The sequence below is a fragment of the Bos taurus genome, chromosome 5, assembly GCF_002263795.3.
Source record: "Bos taurus isolate L1 Dominette 01449 registration number 42190680 breed Hereford chromosome 5, ARS-UCD2.0, whole genome shotgun sequence".
Lineage (NCBI taxonomy): Eukaryota > Metazoa > Chordata > Mammalia > Artiodactyla > Bovidae > Bos > Bos taurus.
Genome location: NC_037332.1, coordinates 41435991 through 41457203, shown reverse-complemented (window position 1 = coordinate 41457203; position 21213 = coordinate 41435991). Strand labels below are relative to the sequence as shown.

Sequence of the window (21213 nt, the reverse complement as noted above, 5' to 3'; positions counted from 1 at the left end):
CAGGTAAACCCAAGAATACTGGAGTGGGAAGCCTATCCCTTCTCCAGCGGATCTTCCTGACCCAGGAATTGAACTGGGGTCTCCTGCATTGCAGGTGGATTCTTTACCAACTGAGCTACCAGGGAAGCCTCAGAGGTAGTAAAACTTAAAGAAAAGTTAAGGGAGTGATTGTGATGAAAGTAGGGTATTTGTTACCTCAGTGAAATGATGCCTTATTGTAAATTTAACCTGTTTTTTTTCTTGATTACTGCTGAGGCTGACTGTCTTTTCATTCAGATTTTCTGCTTCATGAGATACATTTCCAAGTATTTCTTTCATTTTTTATTTGGGTTTTTTGTCTTTTTCTTACTGTGTTTTTATATATCTAGGAATTCTTTTTCAGTTATATGTGTACTCAGTAGCTTTTATTTTTACTTTCTTACTGATATCTTTGAAGGAAAGTTCTCACTTTTAATGCTGTTGAATTTATCAAAAATTTTTTTGCTCTTTTTATTCTTTTTTATTCTGTTCTTCACACAATTGCTAGCATGATTTTTTTTTTAGAAAAACACAAGCCAAAATTTATCATTTCCTTAAAAACCTCAATTGCTTTTCATTGCTTTTAGAATAAATCTGATTTAACCATAGCTTGACAATCCCAGGTGGTGTAGTGGTAAAGAATCCACCTGCCAATGCAGAAGATGTGGATTCAGTCCCTGGGATGGGAAGATCCCCTGGAGTAGGAAATGGCAACTCACTCCATTATATTCTTACCTGAGAAATCTTTTCTTGTCCTTCCATGGACAGAGGAGCCAGGTGGGCCATACATGGGGTCACAAGAGTCAGACATGGCTGAGGAGCACGCATGCGACCATAGCCTAAAAGGACTTAAAGGATCTGCATCCTGCCTGCTTCTCTGACCTTATGTTTCACTGCTCACCCTTTTTTTCATTGTATTTCAACCATAATGACCTTCTTTCTGCCATTCTTCTTCCCTGTCTCTGGAATAGTCTCCCTTGAGATATTTTGTGTCTGGCTTGTCAATATTTGGGTCTCAGCTAAAGTATCTGTTAGATTGACTTTCTCTGATCACTACATCTAAATAGCTTCCCACCCTCCAGTTACTCTTTCTTCAGTATTCCCTTCTATTTATCACTCTTTTCAAAGTCTGGTATTTTCTTATAAATTTATTGATTCTGTTCTCTTCTCCCACTCCATTAATATATATTCGTAAAAAAGGGATCTTAAACACTTTTAATCATTCTGTATCTCCTATGCCTAGAATTGTGTGTAACATAGGCACTTGATACTAAATTATCTATGAATGTAGTCTGTCCCCAGACTATTTTTTTAAAAAATAATCTTAAAAGTATTGGATCATTCTTTTGAACCTTTATAAGAAAAGACTCATGGCACTTTCCTAAAGGATTGACCTCTAGTCATGTCACTTTCTTACTCTTTGAAAATTTCATACCGTCCTTTGTCTCCTCAAGCCTCTCTTCCCCAACCCTGTTCTTTTTTCCTTGATACTAATTAGATGACCTTGTCTCATATTTCAATGGAAATAGAAGCTATCAGATGAGAATTATCTCACATTTCTACCACCAGTAGTATAGGAGGCTGTGAAATTTAGACTCTTTGGGCAAACTGCTAGTTTCATGGTTGACTTTAATTCGTTTGTAAACATATAGTGTGCCACAAGAATATAAAAATATTGTCATTTATTTGATTGCATTATTGCTTTTTATTATTTATGATTCTGCCTGAAACCATATAGTTGCTGCAATAACTTTCTATTTCTAATTATTTTAGGAATATTTTGAAAAGAAAAGGTTAAAATCAAAAATGAAATTACTGGGAGTTTTATCCCCTGTCAAAAATTCTACTGTCAGTTTAGACCTCCTTAACCTGTATATGGTAAATCAGATATCTTGCCAGAAGAAAATATCTGGTAAGTAAATTTTTCTAATACCATTTTTTAAATTTCAATGTGATTATAAGATTTAATTTTCTAATAAGTGTAATTTTAGAACTCAAAGGATGTGGAAAGGAAACTTTTAAAACTTAGTTGCCTGCTTAAATAAGAAGATTTGTTAATTTTTGCTTAAAATCTCTTATTCCTTAATCCATTTATTTTTATTTTTAGTTTATATAATGTTATATAAAATTAATTTTATAAGGCATGGTTAGACTTATTACAGTGCAGCTGTTTCAGTTATTACATTATTCTGTCTTGGCAGTTAGTTACCAAAGTTCAGCTAAAGAGCAGGAAATAAATGTGTTTATTATCTTATACTATTTAGAAAATCTATTTAAAAAGGAAGAGCTGAAAAGATTTTTGTCTCAATGATTAGTTTCCTATCTCACAACATAAATAATTTCTCAGGCATTCTTGAGATGTTAATTGTAGTAGTCTTAATACTTCAAAATAAAGTTCATTTTGGCTTGCACTTTGATTCTTTAAGTAAATAAAAAAGTTTAATCAGACTACTTTTTTTTCTATCTCAAGGGACCTTTGTCTGATACTTAATTTTTAAAACAAGTGCTAAAATGAGAGCTTAAAAGAGTTCATAAATGATAGATAGAAATTGATTATAGTATTCTTAGTATCCCCTCTTTTCTTTTCTCTGTCATTTTTTGTTTCTCCCTCCACAGAGCAGTTTACAAAAGTAAAAACTTTTACTGTAGTAAAAGTAAATACATAATTCATGGACTTCAGGAATAAAATTTTTTGTTGTAAATCTGATTTTACTTTCTTTACTTATATAATATTGTTATCAACTATACTTCACATTTTACATTAGATCTTCAGATCTTAATCATCATACAGCTCAAAGTTTGTGCCCTTTTGTCAGCCTCTGCCTATTTCCCCTTCTCTCTCATCCTCAGCCCCTGGAAACCACCTTCTACTCTGTGTTTCTATGAGTTCGACTTTTTTGTTTTTCCAAGGTTCCACATGTAAGTGATACCATGCCGCATTTGTCTTTTTCTGTCTGGCTTAATATTTTCAGGGTCCATCCATGTTGTCATAATTGGCAGGATTTTCTTCTTTCTCAAGGCTGAAGACTATTTTATGTATACACCACATCTGTTCATCCGTTGACAGACACTTAGGTTGTTTCCATATCTTGGTTATTGTGAATAATACTTCAGTGAACATGAGAGTGCAGATTTGTCTTCAGGATCCTTTTTCATTTCTTTTGGATATATATACCCAGAAGGGGTATTGCTGAATCTTGTGTTAGTCTTTTAATTTTTTGAGGAACCTCCATTCTGTTCTCCATAGTGGCTGAACCAATTTACATTTCCACCAGCAGTGCACAAGTGTTTCCTTTTCTCCACATTCTTGTTGGCACTTGTTATCTCTTGTCTTTTTGATAATTCCTTCTTACAGGTTTGAGAAGATGTGTTACTGTAGTTTTGCTTTGCATTTTCCTGATGATTACTAATATTGAGTGCCCCTTGCCATTTGTATGTCGTTTTTAGAAAAATATCTATTCAAGTCCTCTGCCCATATTTAAATTAGTTTTTTTTTTGCTAATGAGTTATGTGAATTCTTTATATATTGTTGATATTAACCCCTTATCAAATATGTAATTTACAAATACTTTCTCCCATTCCTTAGGTTGTCTTTTCATTTTGTTAATGGTTTCTTCTGTTATGCAGTAGCCTTTTTAGTTTAATGTAGTCTCAGTTGTTTATTTTTGCTTCAGTTGCCTTTGTTTTGATGTCAAATGCAAAAAATTACCAAAATGGAGAACAAAGAGCTTACCCTTTATGTTTGCTATATTTTCTTTTAAGAGTTCTATAATTTTGAGTCAAACAGTTTTTACTTTTTTTTTTTTATTGGACCATGTGCAGCATATAGGATCTTAGTTCCTCAACCAGGGAACATCTTTATCTCAAACAGAGGGACACTGAGAGGAATCTAAATGAACAGGACTGCTGTTTTCCCCAATTTACTACACACTGTGCTTATACTCCTTTTTTGTCCTATCACATTCTCCATAACTTTTCCATTCTTCATCAAACCTCACGTAAAAATACTCAGGTTTAAACACTTCTTTGGGTCTTAATTTTCTTATGAAGTTTTCTATGTAAAACTTATATTAAATAAGTTTGTATATTTTCCTCTTGTTAACCCATCTTTTGTCACAGGAGCCCCAGGTGGGAGTTTAGAAGGGTAGAAGATAGAGGTATTTTTACTGTCCTTTAAAACAAGACTTTATAAGTAAGGCTCAACTGACATTCAGATAATGTTATGAACTGAATGTTTGTGTTCCCCCATCCAAATTGATGTATTGAAATTCCAACTTGTAATGTAATGGTTCAGGAGGGACTTTTAGGAGGCAATTAGGTCATAAGGGTGGAACTCTCATGAATACAATTGTACCCTTATTAAAGAAATATCAACAACCTCAGATATGCAGATGATACCACTCTAATGGTAGAAAGTGAAGAGGAACTGAAGATTCTTTTGATGAGGGTGAAAGAGGAGAGTGTAAAAGCTGGCTTAAACCTCAACATTCAAAAAATGAAGATCATGGCATCCAGTTCCGTCACTTCATGGCAAATAGAAGGGCAGAAAGTAGATGCAGCGACAGATTTTCTTTTCTTGGGCTCCGAAATCATTGTGGACAGTGACTGCAGCCATGAAATTAAAAGACACTTGCTCCTTGGAAGGAAAACTATGAGAAGCCTAGACAGCATATTAAAAAGCAGAGGTGTCACTTTACTGACAAAGGTATGTATATGGTCAAAGCTATGGTTTTTTCAGTAGTCATGTGCTGATGTGAGAGCTGGATGTAAAGAGTGCGGCGTGCGAGAGAATTGATACGTTCAAATAAGTCAGCCCTAAAGGAAATCAACCCTGAATATTCATTGGAAGGACTGATGTTGAAGCTGAAGCTCCAATACTTTGTGAAGAACCAAGTCATTGGAAAAGACACTGATGCTGGGAAAGATTGAGGGCAAAAGGAGAAAAAGGCAGCAGAGGATGAGATGGTTAGATAGCATCACCGACTCAATGGACATGAATCTGAGCAAAGTCTGAGATAGTGAAGGACAGAGAAGCTTGGCATGCTGCAATCCATGGGGTTGCAAAGAGTTGAACACAACTTAGTGACTGAACAACAACAACAACGAAACCCCAGAGAGCTCTTTCTCCCTTTCTGCCATCTGAGAGCACAGGGAGAGAAGATGGTTGTCTGAGAAACAGGAAGCAGGCCCTCACCAGACACCAAATTTGCCAGCACCTTGATCTTGGACATCCCAGCCTCCAGACTGAGAAATAAATTTCTGTTTTTCATAATCCACCCAGTCTATGGCATCCAGTTACAGCAGCCTTGAAAGGACCAAGGTACTTAACTAAAAGGAAGGGCAGTGGTGCAGCTGGGCTTCAGAAACTGCTTGAATCAGAGGCTTTGAATTCAATCAAGATTTCTTTCTCACTTCAGATATTAGCTTCATTCTCTCAGACTGCCTTCATCATTGGGGTTTAAAACATTACCTTAAAAAACCAGCCTTGCTCATCTCTCCTAGTTTTGCCATTAGAGAAATACTGAGAGATATTTCACCTGGTCCTGAACTTTTGAAAATTCCACTGAAGGAGCGTTGCCTTGCCCCAGGTCTTAGCACTGGAACAGTTACTCCTAAATAGAGGGAACAGTTCTTAATTCTTTTTGGGTTAGATGTCTACCCCTTCACGAATTATTTTTACTGAAAGGCAGGGTTTTATAAGATGGTGGAAAGTCTCCACTAGAACTGTATAGTTGATGCATGTGTAAAAAACATTTCCCAGAAAAGAAAAGTTGTTATAAGTACTGAACAGACGAAACAGAGACTTTTTCTATAAAGAAACACAAAGATTCTGCTTCTATAAATTTAAAAAATATAGTGAGGGAAATAGAGTTAATCACGAACAAAAAAGGATGGTAAGTGTTATAACCGAGAACCTATATAGTGCTATGAGAATGTGTAAGACAATATCTGATATGGTCTGGGTTTCAAGGAAGTATTAGAGGAAGAAAAAAGTAGAAGGGATTTAATAGAACCCCTTTCAAGAGGAGTATGTAAGATGATAAAGTAAAAAGAATGATTCAAAATATCTGAGATAGTATTGTAATGACTTCTAGCATATATAGAATACAGATGGTTTCAGTAAATTTCTAAAATGTGCATTTATTTAATGAACATAGTATATCAAATGATGCTTTAAAAAGATTTTATTTTTCTTATAATTTTTTATAAATTATATTTTTTTCATTCTAGAAACTGTGAGAAAACCAATGCATGTGAATATGAATAAAGACATAAAAATGCCCCTAAGAAAGCATGATATAGAACTTCCAATGTCGCCTAACTGTGTACCATCTAAACTCTGCATTGATGATACAGAAAACAAGTAGGTTTTAGCTAGGTTATATTAATGTATCTATCTGATGCATATTACATTAATATATGATATATATTATAACATCATACATTACTATATAGTATTTAAATGGTCATTATTGTTTTTACGTTTTACTCACTGGAAGATATACAGAGGAATTATTCTTCTATAATAGCTCCAGTTTTTGTTTGTTCAGCTACTATAATATCATTAGACTATTAAGACATTTATCAAATCACCAAATGTCCCTACTAAGATTTTGTACACATAGTTTGACTTTATCGTAAAATATCTCTCTTATAACAATATAATTTTTAGAAAACTCAATAATATGATCTGGAATGAATAGAGTTACTTATAGAGTTCCATATGTTTCCATATGTTTTCGTATTTGTATATAACAGTATGAATTTTAAATAGATATATAAAGATGGTCAATTTTATTGCCATCTATATTTTTAACCTTAAAATTTTATTTTTGTTAGTGTATACTATCAAAGACTAGACACCAAGGAAGAACTTGATCCAGTTCAGGTGAGGTTTTTTTAAATTAAATTTTATAATTTTGATAGTTGTGATATGCCAACAAATGATATAAATTTTTCAAATACTGGAAAAACTTCATATTTATAATTATTCTTTTAAAAGTTTTTAATATAAGGAACCTACACCTTAAGAATATTTTAACCAGTTGCTTATGAGAAACATTTTGGAGTTCTGATAATGTAGATGAGGCCTATGTGTACATAATATTTGCTTCTGCTTGTTACTGACAAGCTGTAAAGGATAGTTCATTCGGAGATTCCTGTTTTTGGTTCATGTGATCATTGAGTAATTAATCTCTTCACACAGTGATCAGATTATTTGATTTCATATGAAACTGTGATTTTCGATAGTCTTGTTGATCCTAGGATTATTTTTCAAAGTATTGCAAATGATTATTTTTTAGCAAATTTTAATTTTTAAAAATTTTATTTACTTATTTTTAAATTGAAGTATAGTTGATTTACAATGTTGTGTTAGTTTCAGGTATACAGCATAGTGGCTTAATTATATATATATTTAAATTTGTTTCCTTTATTATTGTTGTTCAGTAGCTCAGTCGTCTCCAACTCTTGGTGATCCCGGGGACCGCAGCACACCAGGCTTCCCTGTCCTTCACTGTCTCCCAGAGTTTGCTCAGACTCTTGTCCATTGTGTCAGTAGTGCCATCCAACCAAGCATCTTTTAATTTCATGGCTGCAGTCACTGTCTGCGGTGATTTTAGAGCTCAAGAAAAGGAAGTCTGTCACTGTTTCTTATTTTTTCCCATCTATTTGTTATGAAGTGATGGCATTAGTTTTTTTAATGTTTTTCTTTATGCTGCTGCTGCTTCTGCTAAGTCGCGTCAGTCGTGTCTGACTCTGTGCGACCCCATAGATGGCAGCCCTGACCAGGCTCCTGTCCCTGGGATTCTCCAGGCAAGAACACTGGAGTGGGTTGCCATTGCCTTCTCCAATGTTTTTATAGGTTGTTACAAAATATATATTTTAAAGTATTTGTTTATATATTTATTTGGAAGCATCAGCTCTTAACTTGCAGCACACAAGTCATGTGGGAACTTTTGCTGAGGCCATGGACTCTCTAGTTGTGGCATGTGTGTTCTTCCTATGGGCTCTGGAGCACATGCACTCAGTAGTAGCAGCATGCAGGGTTAGTTGCTCTACAGCTTATGTGACCTTAGTTCCCAGACCAGGGATCAGACCCGTATCTTCTGCATTGCAAGGTGGATTCTTAACCCCTGGACCACCAAGGAAGTTCAAGTTATTACAAAGTATTGAGTATAGTCCTCTGGGCTATCCAGTAGGTTCTTATTGGTTATTCACTTTGTGTATAGTAGTGCATGGGTGCTCAGTCATGCAGTCATGTCCATCTGATTCTTTGTGACCCACATGGACTGTAGCCCACCAGGCTCCTCTGTCCATGGAATTTTCCAGGCAAGAATACTGGAGTGAGTTGCCATTTCCTCCTCCAGGGGATCTTTCTGACCCAGGGATTGAACCCACGTTTCCTGTGGCTCCTGCATTAGCAGCTAGATTCTTTACCACTGAGCCACTTGGGAAGCATATGTGTATATGTTAATCCCAACTTCCTAGTTTATCCCTCCCCACTTTCAACGTTGGTAACTGTAAGTTTGTTTTCTATGTCTATGGGTCTATTTCTGTTTTGTAGATAAGTTCATTTGTATCTATTTTTTTAGATTCCACTTATAAGTGATATCCTATGATATTTGTCTTTCTCTGTCTGTGTTACTTTTCTTAGTATGGTTATCTCTAGGTCTATCCATGTTGCTGCAAATGGCATTATTTTGTTCTTTTTTATAACTGAGTAAATATATATATACCACATATTCTTTATCCATTCATCTGTTCATGGACATTTAGGTTGTATCTTTTCAAATTATGGTTTTTTTCAGATATATCCCCAGGAGTGGGATTGCAGAAGCATATGATAGCTCTATTTTTAGTTTTTAAGGAACCTTCATACCATACTCCAAAGTGAATCTGTAAATTGCCTTGGGTAGGGAGTCATTTTAACAACATTAATTCTTCCGGTTCAGGAACATGGTATATCTTTCCACCTGTTTGTGTCATCTTCAGTTTCTTTCATCAGTGCCTTACCATTTTCAGAGTATAGGTCTTTTGCCTCCTTAGACAGGTCTCTTTCTAGATATTTTCATCTTTGTGATGTGATGGTAAGTGAAATTGTTTCCTTAATTTCTCTTTCTGATCTTCCATTGTGAATGTATGGAAATGCAATAGATTTCTGTATGTTAATTTTGTATCCTGCAACTTTACCACATTCACTGATGTGCTCTAGAAGTTTTCTGGTAGCATCTTTAGGGTTTTCTATGTATGAAAGTCTCTCAGTCATGTCTGACTCTTTGTGACCCCATAGACTATACAGTCCATGGAATTCTCCTGGCAGAATACTGGAGTGGGTAGCTGTTCCTTTCTCCAGGGGATTTTCCCAACCCAGGGATCAAACCCAGGTCTCCCACATTGTGGGCAAGTTTTTTACCAGCTGAGCCACCAGGGAAGCAAATATAGTGTTATGTCATCTGCAAATAGTGACAGTTTTACCTCTTTTCCAATTTGAATTTTTTTTTTTATTTCTCTTTCTTTTTTGACTGCCATGGCCAGGACTTCCAAAACTGCACTGAGTAAAAGTGGCAAGTGTGGACATCCCTGTCTTGTACCTGATCTTGGAGGAAATGTGTTGAGTATGATGTTTACTGTGGGTTTGTCCTAAATGGCCTGTATTATGTTGAGATATGTTCCCTCTATTCCCACTTTCTGGAGAGTTTTTATCATAAATGGATGTTAAATTTTATCAAAAGCTTTTCTGCATTTATTGATATGGTCATATGACTTTTATTCTTCAGTTTGTGAATGTGATATATATTACACTGATTGTAGATATTGAAAAATCTTTGTATCCCTGGGATAAATACCACTTGATCATGGCATTTGTTTTTCAGTCGCTAAGTCGATTTTACTCTGCATCCCATGAATTGCAGCATGCCACGCTTCCCTGTCCTTCACTATCTCCCAGAGTTTGCTCAAACTCATGTCCACTGAGACTGTGATGCCATCCAACCATCGCATCCTCTGTCTCCCCCTTCTTCTCCTGCCTTCAATCTTCCCCAGCATCAGGGGCTTTCAGTCAGTTCTTTGTATCAGGTGACTGAAGTATTGAATTTTTGGCTTTAGCATCAGTCCTTCCAATGAATAGTCAGGGTTCATTTCCTGACTATTGATCTTGCAGTCCAAGGGACTCTCAAGAGTCTTCTCCAGGACCACAATTCAAAAGCAGCAGTTCTTCAACACTAAACCTTCTTTATGGTCCAGCTCTCACATCCATACATGACTACTGGTATATGATCCTTTTAATGAATTCTTGGATTCAGTTTGCTAATATTCTGTTGAGGATTTTTCATCAGTGATATTGGCCTGTGATTTTCTTTTGGGGAGTACCTTTGTCTGTTTTCTGTATTAGGGTGATGGTGGCTTCATACCATGAGTTTGGAAATGTACCTTTCTCTGCAGTTTTAGAAATAGTTTCAGAAGGATAGTTGTTAACTTTTCTCCAAATGTTTGGTAAAATTCATGTGTTAAGTCTTCTGGTCCTGGACTTTTGTTTATTGAAAGTTTTAAAGTTACAGGTTTAATTTCAGTACTTACAATTGGTCTGTCATATTTTCTATTTCTTCCTTGTTCATTCTTGAGAGATTGTACCTTTTTAAGGATTTATAAACCTGGGACCTGGGTCTCCTGCTTTGTAGGCAAATTCTTTACCGTCTGAGCCACCAGGAAAACCCAGCAGTCTCTTGTGGTCCTTTGTATTTCTGTGGTGTTGGTTATAACTTCTTTTTCATTGCTAATTTTATTGATTTGGGGCTTCCCTGGTGGCTCAAACAGTAAAGAATCTGCCTGCAGACCCTGGTTTGATTCCTGGATCAGGAAGATCCCCTGGAATAGGGAGTGGCTACCCACTACAGTATACTTGCCTGGAGAATTCTATGGGCAGAGTAGTCTGATGAGCTATAGTCCATGAGGTCACAAAGAGTCAAACACAGCTGAGTGACTAACACTTTCACTTTATTGATTTGGACCCTTTCCCTTTTTTCCTTGTTGTTTCTGAGTAAAAGTTTATCAATTTTGTTTATCTTTTCAAAGAACTAACTTTTAATTTTTTGATTTTCTGTTGTTTTTTAGTGTCTACTTCATAAGACTTGTGAATTCTTTCCTTCTACTAATTTTGGGTTTTGTTTATTCTTCTCTCTCTAGTTGTTTAGGTATAAGATTAGATTGTTCATTTGAGATTTTCCTTGTTTCATGATATAAACTTATATCACTGTAAACTTCCCTCTTAGAGCTACTTTTAGCAAATAAAATTCTATTCAATTAGAAAATGAACAGATTGTGATTGAAGTTTGAAATATTAAGATCTAAGGCTATGGTAATGTTTATCCTTTCTTGTCTTTAAATTGCTAAAGTTTTTTTTTTCTTTAAATTTTATTTTATTTTTAAACTTTACAATATTGTATTAGTTTTGCCAAATATCGAAATGAATCCGCCACAGGTATACCTGTGTTCCCCATCCTGAACGTTAAACTACAGAAAGATAAAAACAGTGATACTAAAATCTCTTGAAAATCTCATCAGCTGTCCTGTGTATTAATGAAACTGAGGCTTTCCGTTTTTAGGAGATGTCATGTAGTAGAATGGGACCTGAGGGTGTAGAGGACCAAGAATGATAAAGTCCAGTGAAAAGGAGCTCTTCAGTATAATCTTAGCTGATAAACTCTCTGGTCTTAATAAGTCTTGTCAATTGCTGATTGACTTGCCTTTCTTTCCTTGGAACTTTTTCTGCAGCTCATGACCTTTTTTGCTTCTATTTTTCACTTTTCTCATCTCTCGTTTATACATTTTGGCAAATGAAATGATTGTGTCTTTCCTGTAGTTATCACAAGTCATGGGTTCACATAGAATGTTTTAACCTCAGTTCAACAGAACAGAAAACTGCATTTTCACTCCACTATCTTTTTCAGCAGAAGTATCTTCCATTGGAAATACTATAAAACAAAATTTCATTCCCAGAATAGTACCTAGTCTTCAGAAAGTTGCATATAAAAAAAGGCAGGATGAATAAGTGTCTTTGAATCGAAGGTTCTTAGCATTTTGATACCATTATATTTTATGATATGTTCTTTTCTTATTTATAGATTTTAAAATATTAGTTGTAACTTGCTGTAGATATAGTCACAATAGGATATAAATTAGGTATAAAGTTCCTCTTAGGGCAAAAACATTAATTTTCTGCACTGTAGGAAATTATGAATTCAAAAACTGAAATGTTTTAAAAATATTTGAAAAAATCATTTTTTAGTAAAATTGATAGTGAAACTGAAAATCGTTTAGTGTGTTACATAATAGTATGATGACTGTAATCACAGTAAATGAATAGTTGGTGATGTCATGGTGGCCCAGTAGATGTGTTATAGAAAGGGTCCTGTGAATAGCAATATATAACTTCAGTGATATCATAGTAGCCTATATTAAGTATGAATTATGATGACTTGATTCTTTTCATGATTTGACAGATGCCAACTGGGTATATGCATTTCAATTATAATTACACAAATATGTAGAGATGTGTAATGCTAAAATGTTTAATTATTTATGCACTAAGGTTAATACTAAAAATTCAAAATTTAAAGTTCTGAAATGTATCTTTCATAGAAAATGCCAAGAAGTGATTTTTTATTAAATTTACATAGATTTAAAAAATGAAATTATTAAAGATTACTGTGTGTGTGCTTGTGCTTAGTCACTCATTTGTGTCTGACTTTTTGTGACCCCATGGACTGTAGCCCACCAGCCTTCTCTGCCCATAGTATTTTCCAGGCAAGAATACTGGAGTGGGTTGCCATTTCATCCTCTAGGGGATCTTCCTGACCAGAGACTGAACCTGTGTCTCTTGTGTCTCCTGCATTCCTGGCAGATTCTTTACCTGCTGAGCCATCAGGGATTATTGTAATAATATATAATGATAGTGAGGAAAATGGTTATATAAATGCTGTGTCTTATTAGCAGGAATATTTATTTTGAATTCCTCTCAATTTTAGCATGCAGTGGTTTATGCCATATTTATTATTTATAAATTAATTTACAATTATAAATTTATTAGTTATAGTTATGGTATTTTATAGCTATATAATATACACCATGATTCACTTTTATTAAAGTATGTTTTCTGTTTTTCAGAAAAGAAAAATTGAAGTACTGATATTATGTTTCAGTGATATGTGTTAGCCTTATTAATCTAAGAACCCAATAATTTTTGAAGGATGCAGTGAAAAATATTCCATTATCTTTCATTTTGTATTTATAAGACTAAAACTTGCATCCTAGATCTGCTTAAAACTCATGCTTATTCTTTTAAATAATTTATAGGCTAGAGAATGAAATGCTCTATAATCTATTTAAATAATCTCCTACTAATAGATTATAGATTAGTGATTATCTGCAGAAGGGTAAATAATGCAATACTTAATAGAGCAGAAGACAGCAACAAGAGTCTTTTATACCTGTCCAAGGCATATTGATCAGTCCTGGGTGTTCTTTGGAAAGAATGATGCTAAAGCTGAAACTTCAGTACTTTGGCCCCCTTAGGCGAAGAGTTGATTCATTGGAAAAGACTCTGATGCTGGGAGGGATTGAGGGCAGGAGGAGAAGGGGATGGCAGAGGATGAAATGGCTGGATGGCATCACCGACTCGATGGATGTGAGTTTGAGTGAACTCCGGGAGTTGGTGATGGACAGGAAGGCCTGGCGTGCTGCGATTCATGGGGTCGCAAAGAGTTGGACACGACTGAGCGACTGAACTGAACTGAACTGAAGGCATATTGTCACATTGTGAAGTTTTAGTGAAGTATTTAATAGTTTATTTGGAGGGATTTGAAGAAAAGTGAGAAGAACTGAAATGAAATTATAAGATACAAAGGAAAATTGATTGAAAAAAAAAAGAAAAAAACTTGGTCTGGGACTCACTTCTCACTGCCCTGGAGAAGTTAATATTTGAGCCAATATATAATATTCCCCTCTCTTTTGATTTGTTTGTGTGTTACTCACTCTGAGGAATGAATTTGTCTCTGTGCTTCTGCCACTGTTTCTCTGACACTGAGATGTATTATAAGACTTTATTTTCAATTTTCCCTTACTTTAAACCTTTATATTTTTTTGAAGCCTTTCAGTATCTCTTTTTGTCTCCCTCTCTCTTTTTTTCTATTTCTGTCATTGATTTTCTTTGGACTTATCTCTATGTTTCATGGCTTACAGATAAATATATACTGCAGATGTAAATTATTATTGCTGGATAGATTAATGTTGAGCCAATAAAATATCTTTCCACATTAATAAATGGATTATTTCAATTACTTTTTCTCAATAGTCTTCCAATCCTTTCTGCATTTTGCACTCAATGATATTGATATTCAGAAATATTAAAGTAGCAGTCAAAAATTTTACTCAGTAGATGGAAAAACTGAGTTAGGTATAGCTGTTTTCTTGAAAAGATTACGTGATTTCTATGAGAGAAATTTAACTTTTATTTACTCAGATCCTGGTGTTCTGGGTATTTTTTAACCAGTGTAAAATATGTAGCTCACCATAGTATCAACCGTATTATTTTAATAATCACTCAAATACTGATATGCTTTCATTGTTAGAAACTTTTATTTTCAATTAGGGTGCAATTATTTTCTTTTAGATTAAAATAATACATTTTTTGAATATATGTGTATTCACTTAAATGGCATTTTATAATAAATAATTTAAATTGTGTATCTGTACATTACCATTTTGGCAGCTCTTCCTTTCTTTTTCAGCTCAGTAATGTTAATTATTCTCATTCCTTGGTTTCTAAATTAAATGAAAATCAAGATACTTTCAATCCATCATATGAAACAGCACAATCTGGACCATTATTTAAAAGATTAAACAGGTAAGCAAAGATGTTGAAGGTAATAAAGAACCTGTAGCATTTGTTTCTTAAATTATTAATTTGCTTTTAACAGACACAACTATTTTTAGTTAGAGATATAAACAGACCTAAATATTACTGCCAGAATAAGAACACTATCAATAAAATATAGTATTTCATTAAATCACTTTTAAATTATTGTCGAATTGACCTTTAACTAATTTATTTAAAAAAATATTTGGGGCCAAGGTGTTTTGCACCTGTTTTATAATTTCCATGAATTACTAGTTTCCTTTACTGTGTCATATCGTATTAACTTCTTTTTCATATCTGGTAGTTGATCAGTGCCCTATTTTTATTTTCTAGATGTCTGTATATAAACCCTAGTTTTTTTTTTTTTAATCCATTGAAATTGTCAAACCAGTTTGAATTATTTCTTGTTAATTGTGATGAGAAACCTTGACTCTGCAATCCTATCCAAGTCTTCATATTAATAGATAGCACCACTATTCACTCAGTTGCTTAAGCCAAAATAAAAGTTGTCCTTGATTTCTTCCTTTTCTTTATCTCTCAATATACATTTCACCAACAAAGTATTGTCGTTTCTGCATTCTAAGAAACCTTAATATTATTTACTTATGTTTTCATCTCTAATGGTTCCATCCCAGTCTAAGCAAACACTGCTTCTTGCCTGGAGAATTGTAAAAGCCACAAAACACTACTTTTTTCTCTTTGTTCTGAGATTTCTCAAAAACAACTTTATTAATGTATAATCAACATATAACAAACTGAACTTACCTAAAATGTGCACTTTGGTAAGTTTTGGCGTATTTTAAAAATAATGAACTTACTCATCATCTCCTGTAGTTTCTTGGGCACCTTTGTAAATCCATTCTTCTGGTCATTTCACATCACTTACTCCCATCCCAAGGCAACCGTTGATGTGATTTCTGTTACTATCGATTAGTCTGTAAGTGGCATTATACAGTATGTTTTCCCATTTTTGGTTTTTTTTTTTTTTTTCACTCAGCATAATTACTTTGAGATTCATCTTTGTTGTTTATTGTGTGTTCAGTAAATCCATTTCTTTTTATTGCTGAGTAGTTTTCCATTGTATGAATATAGCAAAATTTATTCATCTGTTGATAGACAATTGGTTTTTTTCCTTCCAGTTTTGGCTATTCCAAAATGAAGCTACTATGAACATTGATGTTGAAATCTTATTTGAATATATGTTTTCATTTCTGTTGGGTAAATATCTACAGGGCTTCCCTCATAGCTCAGTTGGTGAAGAATCTGCCTGCAATGCAGGAGACCCAGGTTTGAGTCCTGGGTTGGGAAGATTCCGTGGAGAAGAAATGACAACCAACTCCATATTCTTGCCTGGAGAATCCCATGGACCAAAGAGCCTGGCAGGCTACAGTCCATGGGGTTGCCCAAGAGTCAAACATGACTTAGCAACTAAACCACCACCAGATATCTACATATGGAATGGCTAGCGTATGTTTAACATTTTAAGAAACTGGCAGACTTGTTTCCCAAGTGATTTGTGTCATTTCTACATTCCCATCAGCAAAGAATGAGAGCTCCATTTGCAGTACATTCTTGACAACACTTGGTATGGTTAGTCTTTTAAAATTTATGCTATTTTAGTCAACATGTACTGGTATCTTATTGAGATTTTAATGATGTTGGCATCTTTTCATGTGCTTACTAATCATTTATGTATCTTTGGTGAAATGCTTAGCTTTTTCATTTTCTTAATGGTGTCTTCTTGACACCAACCTTTTTTTTTTTTTTAACAAAGGTTTTAATTTTGATGAAATGCAATTGGTTAATTTTTTATTTATGAATCATGCATATGGTGTCAAAGCTAATGAATCTTTGCCTGAGGCAAGGTTATGAAGATTTTCTGTTCTGTTTACTTCTGTCTTGTGGTTTTCAATATAACATTTTCCACTTTGAGTTAATTTTTTATGTATGGTGTGAGGAACATTAGGATATGGTGTGATGAAATAAGGAACTAATTTCATCATTTGCATTTATGGAAAGAAAAGAATATCTTTACCCCATTGAGTGCTTTGAGACGTTTGTTAAAAATTAATTGACAAAAGTATAAATTATTTTCCCCTGTAATCTCAGTTCCGTTCTATTGAAAAGTCATGTCTGTTTTTATGTTTGTCACACTGTCTCAACTACTAAAGCTTTACCATAAGTTTTGAAATTGGGAATTGTATTAGTCCTCCAATTTATTCTTCTTTTTCAAAAATGTTTTAGGTTGTCTTAGTCCTTTGCATTGTCATATGAATTTTAGGATCAGCCTGTCCATTTCTGGGGAAAAGGAAGTTTAACTTGATTTTTATAGGGATTGTTTTGAATCTTTAGACCAATTTTGGGAAAATTTTAACATTTTAACAATAGTGGCTCTTCTAATCCATGAACATGAAATGTTTCTAGTCAATTTTTGTCATATGTATGTCATAAGAGCTTTATTCTTAATAGCCCCAAACTTGAACTAACCGAGATGTCCATTAAGAATAGAATATTACATGATATTCATATAATGGAATAGTACACAGAAATGAAAAAAGTGAGCTACTAATTATGTCATAGCAAGCAAGAATATGCATAAATCTCAACACAAAAAGAGAATCATTATATAATTTAATTTATATGACATTCAGACAGCAAGCAGAATAGTGGTTACTTTTTGGAGGTGTGAACTTAGAGGGCACGAGAGAACTTTCCAGTGTACTTGAAGTGAGCTTTTCTTTCTCCTCAGCTTTATTGACCTATAATCTGATGAATAAAAATTGTATGTATTTAAGTTGTCTGCTCTGATGATTTAATAGGCATACACATATTCAAATGATTACCACAATCAACCTAATTGACACATCGATCACCTCACATAGTTACCATTATTATATGTATGGTGAGACCATTTAAGATCTATTCTGTTAACAAATTTCAAGAGTAAATGTAGCATTAAGACTATAGTCACCGTGTTGTACAGATCCCCAGAGCTTATTCATCTTGTGACTGGAAATTTGTACACTTGGACCAATATCTCTCCATTTCCCCCACTCCCTCAGCCCCTAGCAACCATGATAGTACCCTCTGCCTTTTTTAATTTGGGATTCTACATTTAAGTGAGATCTTACAGTATTTTTCTGTGTCTGGTTATTTCACTTAGCATAATATTCTCCCTGTTCATTCATGTTGTCATAAATAGGAGAATTTTTATTTTTAGGGATGAATAATATTCCATCTTACTTAACTTACATCCTTTTTTTTCTCAGTAATTACAATAGTTTTCTATGTAATGAAATTAATTATAGTAGCTTTCGATAAGCCTCATGTTTATATTGTTAAATAAGTATTTTATTCTTTTTATGCTGTTATGAATGGAATTATTTTCATTAAAAAAATTTTTTTGAGGTATAGTTGATTTACACTTGTTAATTTCTGCTGTATAGCAAAATGACACAGTTAAACATATATATTTCTTTTTCATATTCTTTTCTGCTATAGTTTATTACAGGTTATTGAATGTAGTTTCCTGTGCTATACAGTAGGACCTTGTTTATCCATCCTATATGTAATAGCTTGCATCTACTAATCCAAAACTCCTAATCCTCCTCTCCCCCAAACCCCACTTGGCAACCACAAGTCTGTTCTCTGTGTCCATGAGTCTGTTTCATAGATAGGTATGTTTGTGTCCTATTTTAGATTCTACATATAAATGATATCATACGGTATTTGTCTTCCTCTTTCTGACTGACTTTGCTTAGTGTGATAACATCTATGTCCATCTATGTTGCTGCAGATAGCGTTATTTCATTCTTTTTTTATGGCTGAGTAATATTCCATCATATATATTTAATATATATCTTTTTATCCATTCCTCTGTCAGTGGACATTTAGGTTATGTCCATGTCTTGGATACTGTAAATAGTACTGCTACAAATATAGAGGTGCATGTATCTTTTGAATTACAGTTTTATCTGGGTATATTCCCAGAAATGATATTGTTGGATAATATGGTAATTCTATTTTTAGCTTTTTAAGGAGCCCCTCCATATTGTTTTCCACAGTGCTGTACCAAATTACATTCCTTCCAGTAGCAAAGGAGGGTTCCTTTTACTCCACACCCTCTCTAGCATTTATTTGTAGACATTTTAATGGTGGCCATTCTGACTGGTGTGAGGTCAGAAGTTTTGATTTGCATTTCTCGAATAGTTAGAGAAACTTTTCATGCACCTATTGGCCATACATATGTCTTCTTCGGAGAATTGTCTATTTAGGTCTTCTGCCCATTTTTGAATTGGGTTATTTATTTCTTTGTTACTGAATTATAAGAGCTGTTTCTCTATTTGGGAAATTAATCCCTTGTCAGTTGTATCATTTGCAAATATTTCCTCCCAGTCTATAGGTTGTCTTTTCATTTTGCTTATGGTTTCTTTTGCTGTGCAAAAGCTTGCAAGTTTGATTAGATCCCATTTGTTTATCTTTGCTTTTATTTCTGTTGCCTTGGGAGACTGACCTAAGAAAATACTGGGTAGAATTTATGTCAAAGAATGTTTTGCCTGTGTTCTCTACTAGACATTTTACAATGTCTTGTCTTATATTTAAGTCTTTAGGCCCTTTTGAGTTTATTTTTGTGGAATTTGGAAGGGTGTGCTCTTAATCTTAACTTCATTGATTTCTGTGTAGCTAACTCTCCCAGTACTAATTGCTGAAGAAACCGCCCTTTCCCCATTGTGTATTCTTACCTCCTTTGTCACAGATTAACTGTCTGTAGTTGCATGGGTTTATTTCTGGGCTGTCTACTCTGTTGTATTGATCCACATGTCTGTTTTTGTGACAGTCACATGCTGCTTTGATTTCTACAGCTGTGTAGTATTATCTGAAGTCTAGGAGAATTACGACTCCTGCTCTGTTCTTTTCCTCAGGATACTTTGGCAATTCTGGGTATTCTATAGTTCCATATAAGTTTTAGGATTATTCATTCTAGTTCTGTGAAAAAACATCATGGGTAATTTAATAAGGATCGCATTAAATCTGTAGATTGGATAGTATGGCCATTGTAACAGTATGGATTCTTCCAACCCAAGAACATGGGATATCTTTCCATTTCTTTGAATTATCTTCAATTTCTACTGTTAATGTGTTGTAGTTTTCAGATATGTCTTTCACCTCCTTAGTGAGGTTTATTCCCAAGCATTTTTTGATGCAGTTTTGCAAGATAATGATTTTTTTCATGTTCCCTTTCTCTTATTTTATTGTTAATGTAAAGAAATGGAACCAATTTCTGTATATTAATCTTGTATCCTGCTACTTTGCTGAATTTATTAGTTATAATAATTTTTGTATGGAGTCTTTAGTGATTTCTATATATAATATTATGTCATCTTACCATCAAGTGGTAAATTGATAATTTTGCTACTTCCCTACCAGTTCAAATACCTTGTATTTCTTTTTCTTTTCTGATTGCTGTGGCTGGGACTCCCAATACTATGTTGAAGTGAAGTGATGAGAGTGGGTATCCTTTTTTGGTTCCAGATTTTAGCATAAAGGATTTTAGCCTTTCACCATTGAGTATTATATAACTATGAGTCAGACATAAATATTTTGTATTATGTTGAAATATATTCCCTCTCTACCCTTTCATAAGGGTTTCTGTCATGAATTGATGTTGAATTTTATCAATTTTTTTTTTCTGTATCATGTGGTTTTTATCTTTTCTTTTGTTGATATATCACATTGATTTGTGTATGTTGAACCATTCTTGTAATTGTGGGATGACTCCAACTTGGTAATCGTGTATGGTCTTTTTTATGTGTTGTTGGCTTTGATTTCCTAAGGTTTTGTTGAGAATTTCTACATCTATATTCATCAAAGATACTGGCCTGTAATTTTCTTCTTACTGAAAAAACAGTGGGTCAGTAGTGAAATCAAAGAAGAAACTTAGAAAATACCTTGAGGTTGGGTTCTCTGGTGGCTCAGTGTTAAAGAGTCTGCTTGTTAATGCAGGAGACACAGGTTTGATCCCTGGTCCAGGAAGATCCCACATGTCATGGAGCAGCTAAGCCCATGTGCCACAACTACTGAACCAGTGGTCTAGAGGCCAGGAACTGCAACTACTGAGCCTGTATGCTTCAATATGGACTCAGTACTGAAGCCTGCATGCCCTAGAGCCTGTGCTCCACAACAAGAGAAGCCACCACAATGAGAAGCCCATGCCCACAATGAAGAGTAGCTCTGGCTCGCTGCAACTAGGGAAAAGCCTGCACAGCAATGAAGACCCAGCA

The 21213-nt window shown here is 34.3% G+C and overlaps 1 protein-coding gene across 2 annotated transcripts in view; it reads left to right on the top strand.

Moving 5' to 3' along the window:
- Positions 1-21213, top strand: part of C5H12orf40 (chromosome 5 C12orf40 homolog) — an 83330-nt gene that overhangs the window by 18993 nt on the left and 43124 nt on the right. For both annotated transcript variants that reach the window (XM_059886928.1, XM_015471037.3), the window contains exons 3-6: positions 1792-1930; positions 6250-6382; positions 6859-6907; positions 14805-14920. In XM_059886928.1, the coding sequence (XP_059742911.1) occupies positions 1792-1930; positions 6250-6382; positions 6859-6907; positions 14805-14920 (437 nt within the window). The remainder of the gene's footprint in view (positions 1-1791; positions 1931-6249; positions 6383-6858; positions 6908-14804; positions 14921-21213) is intronic.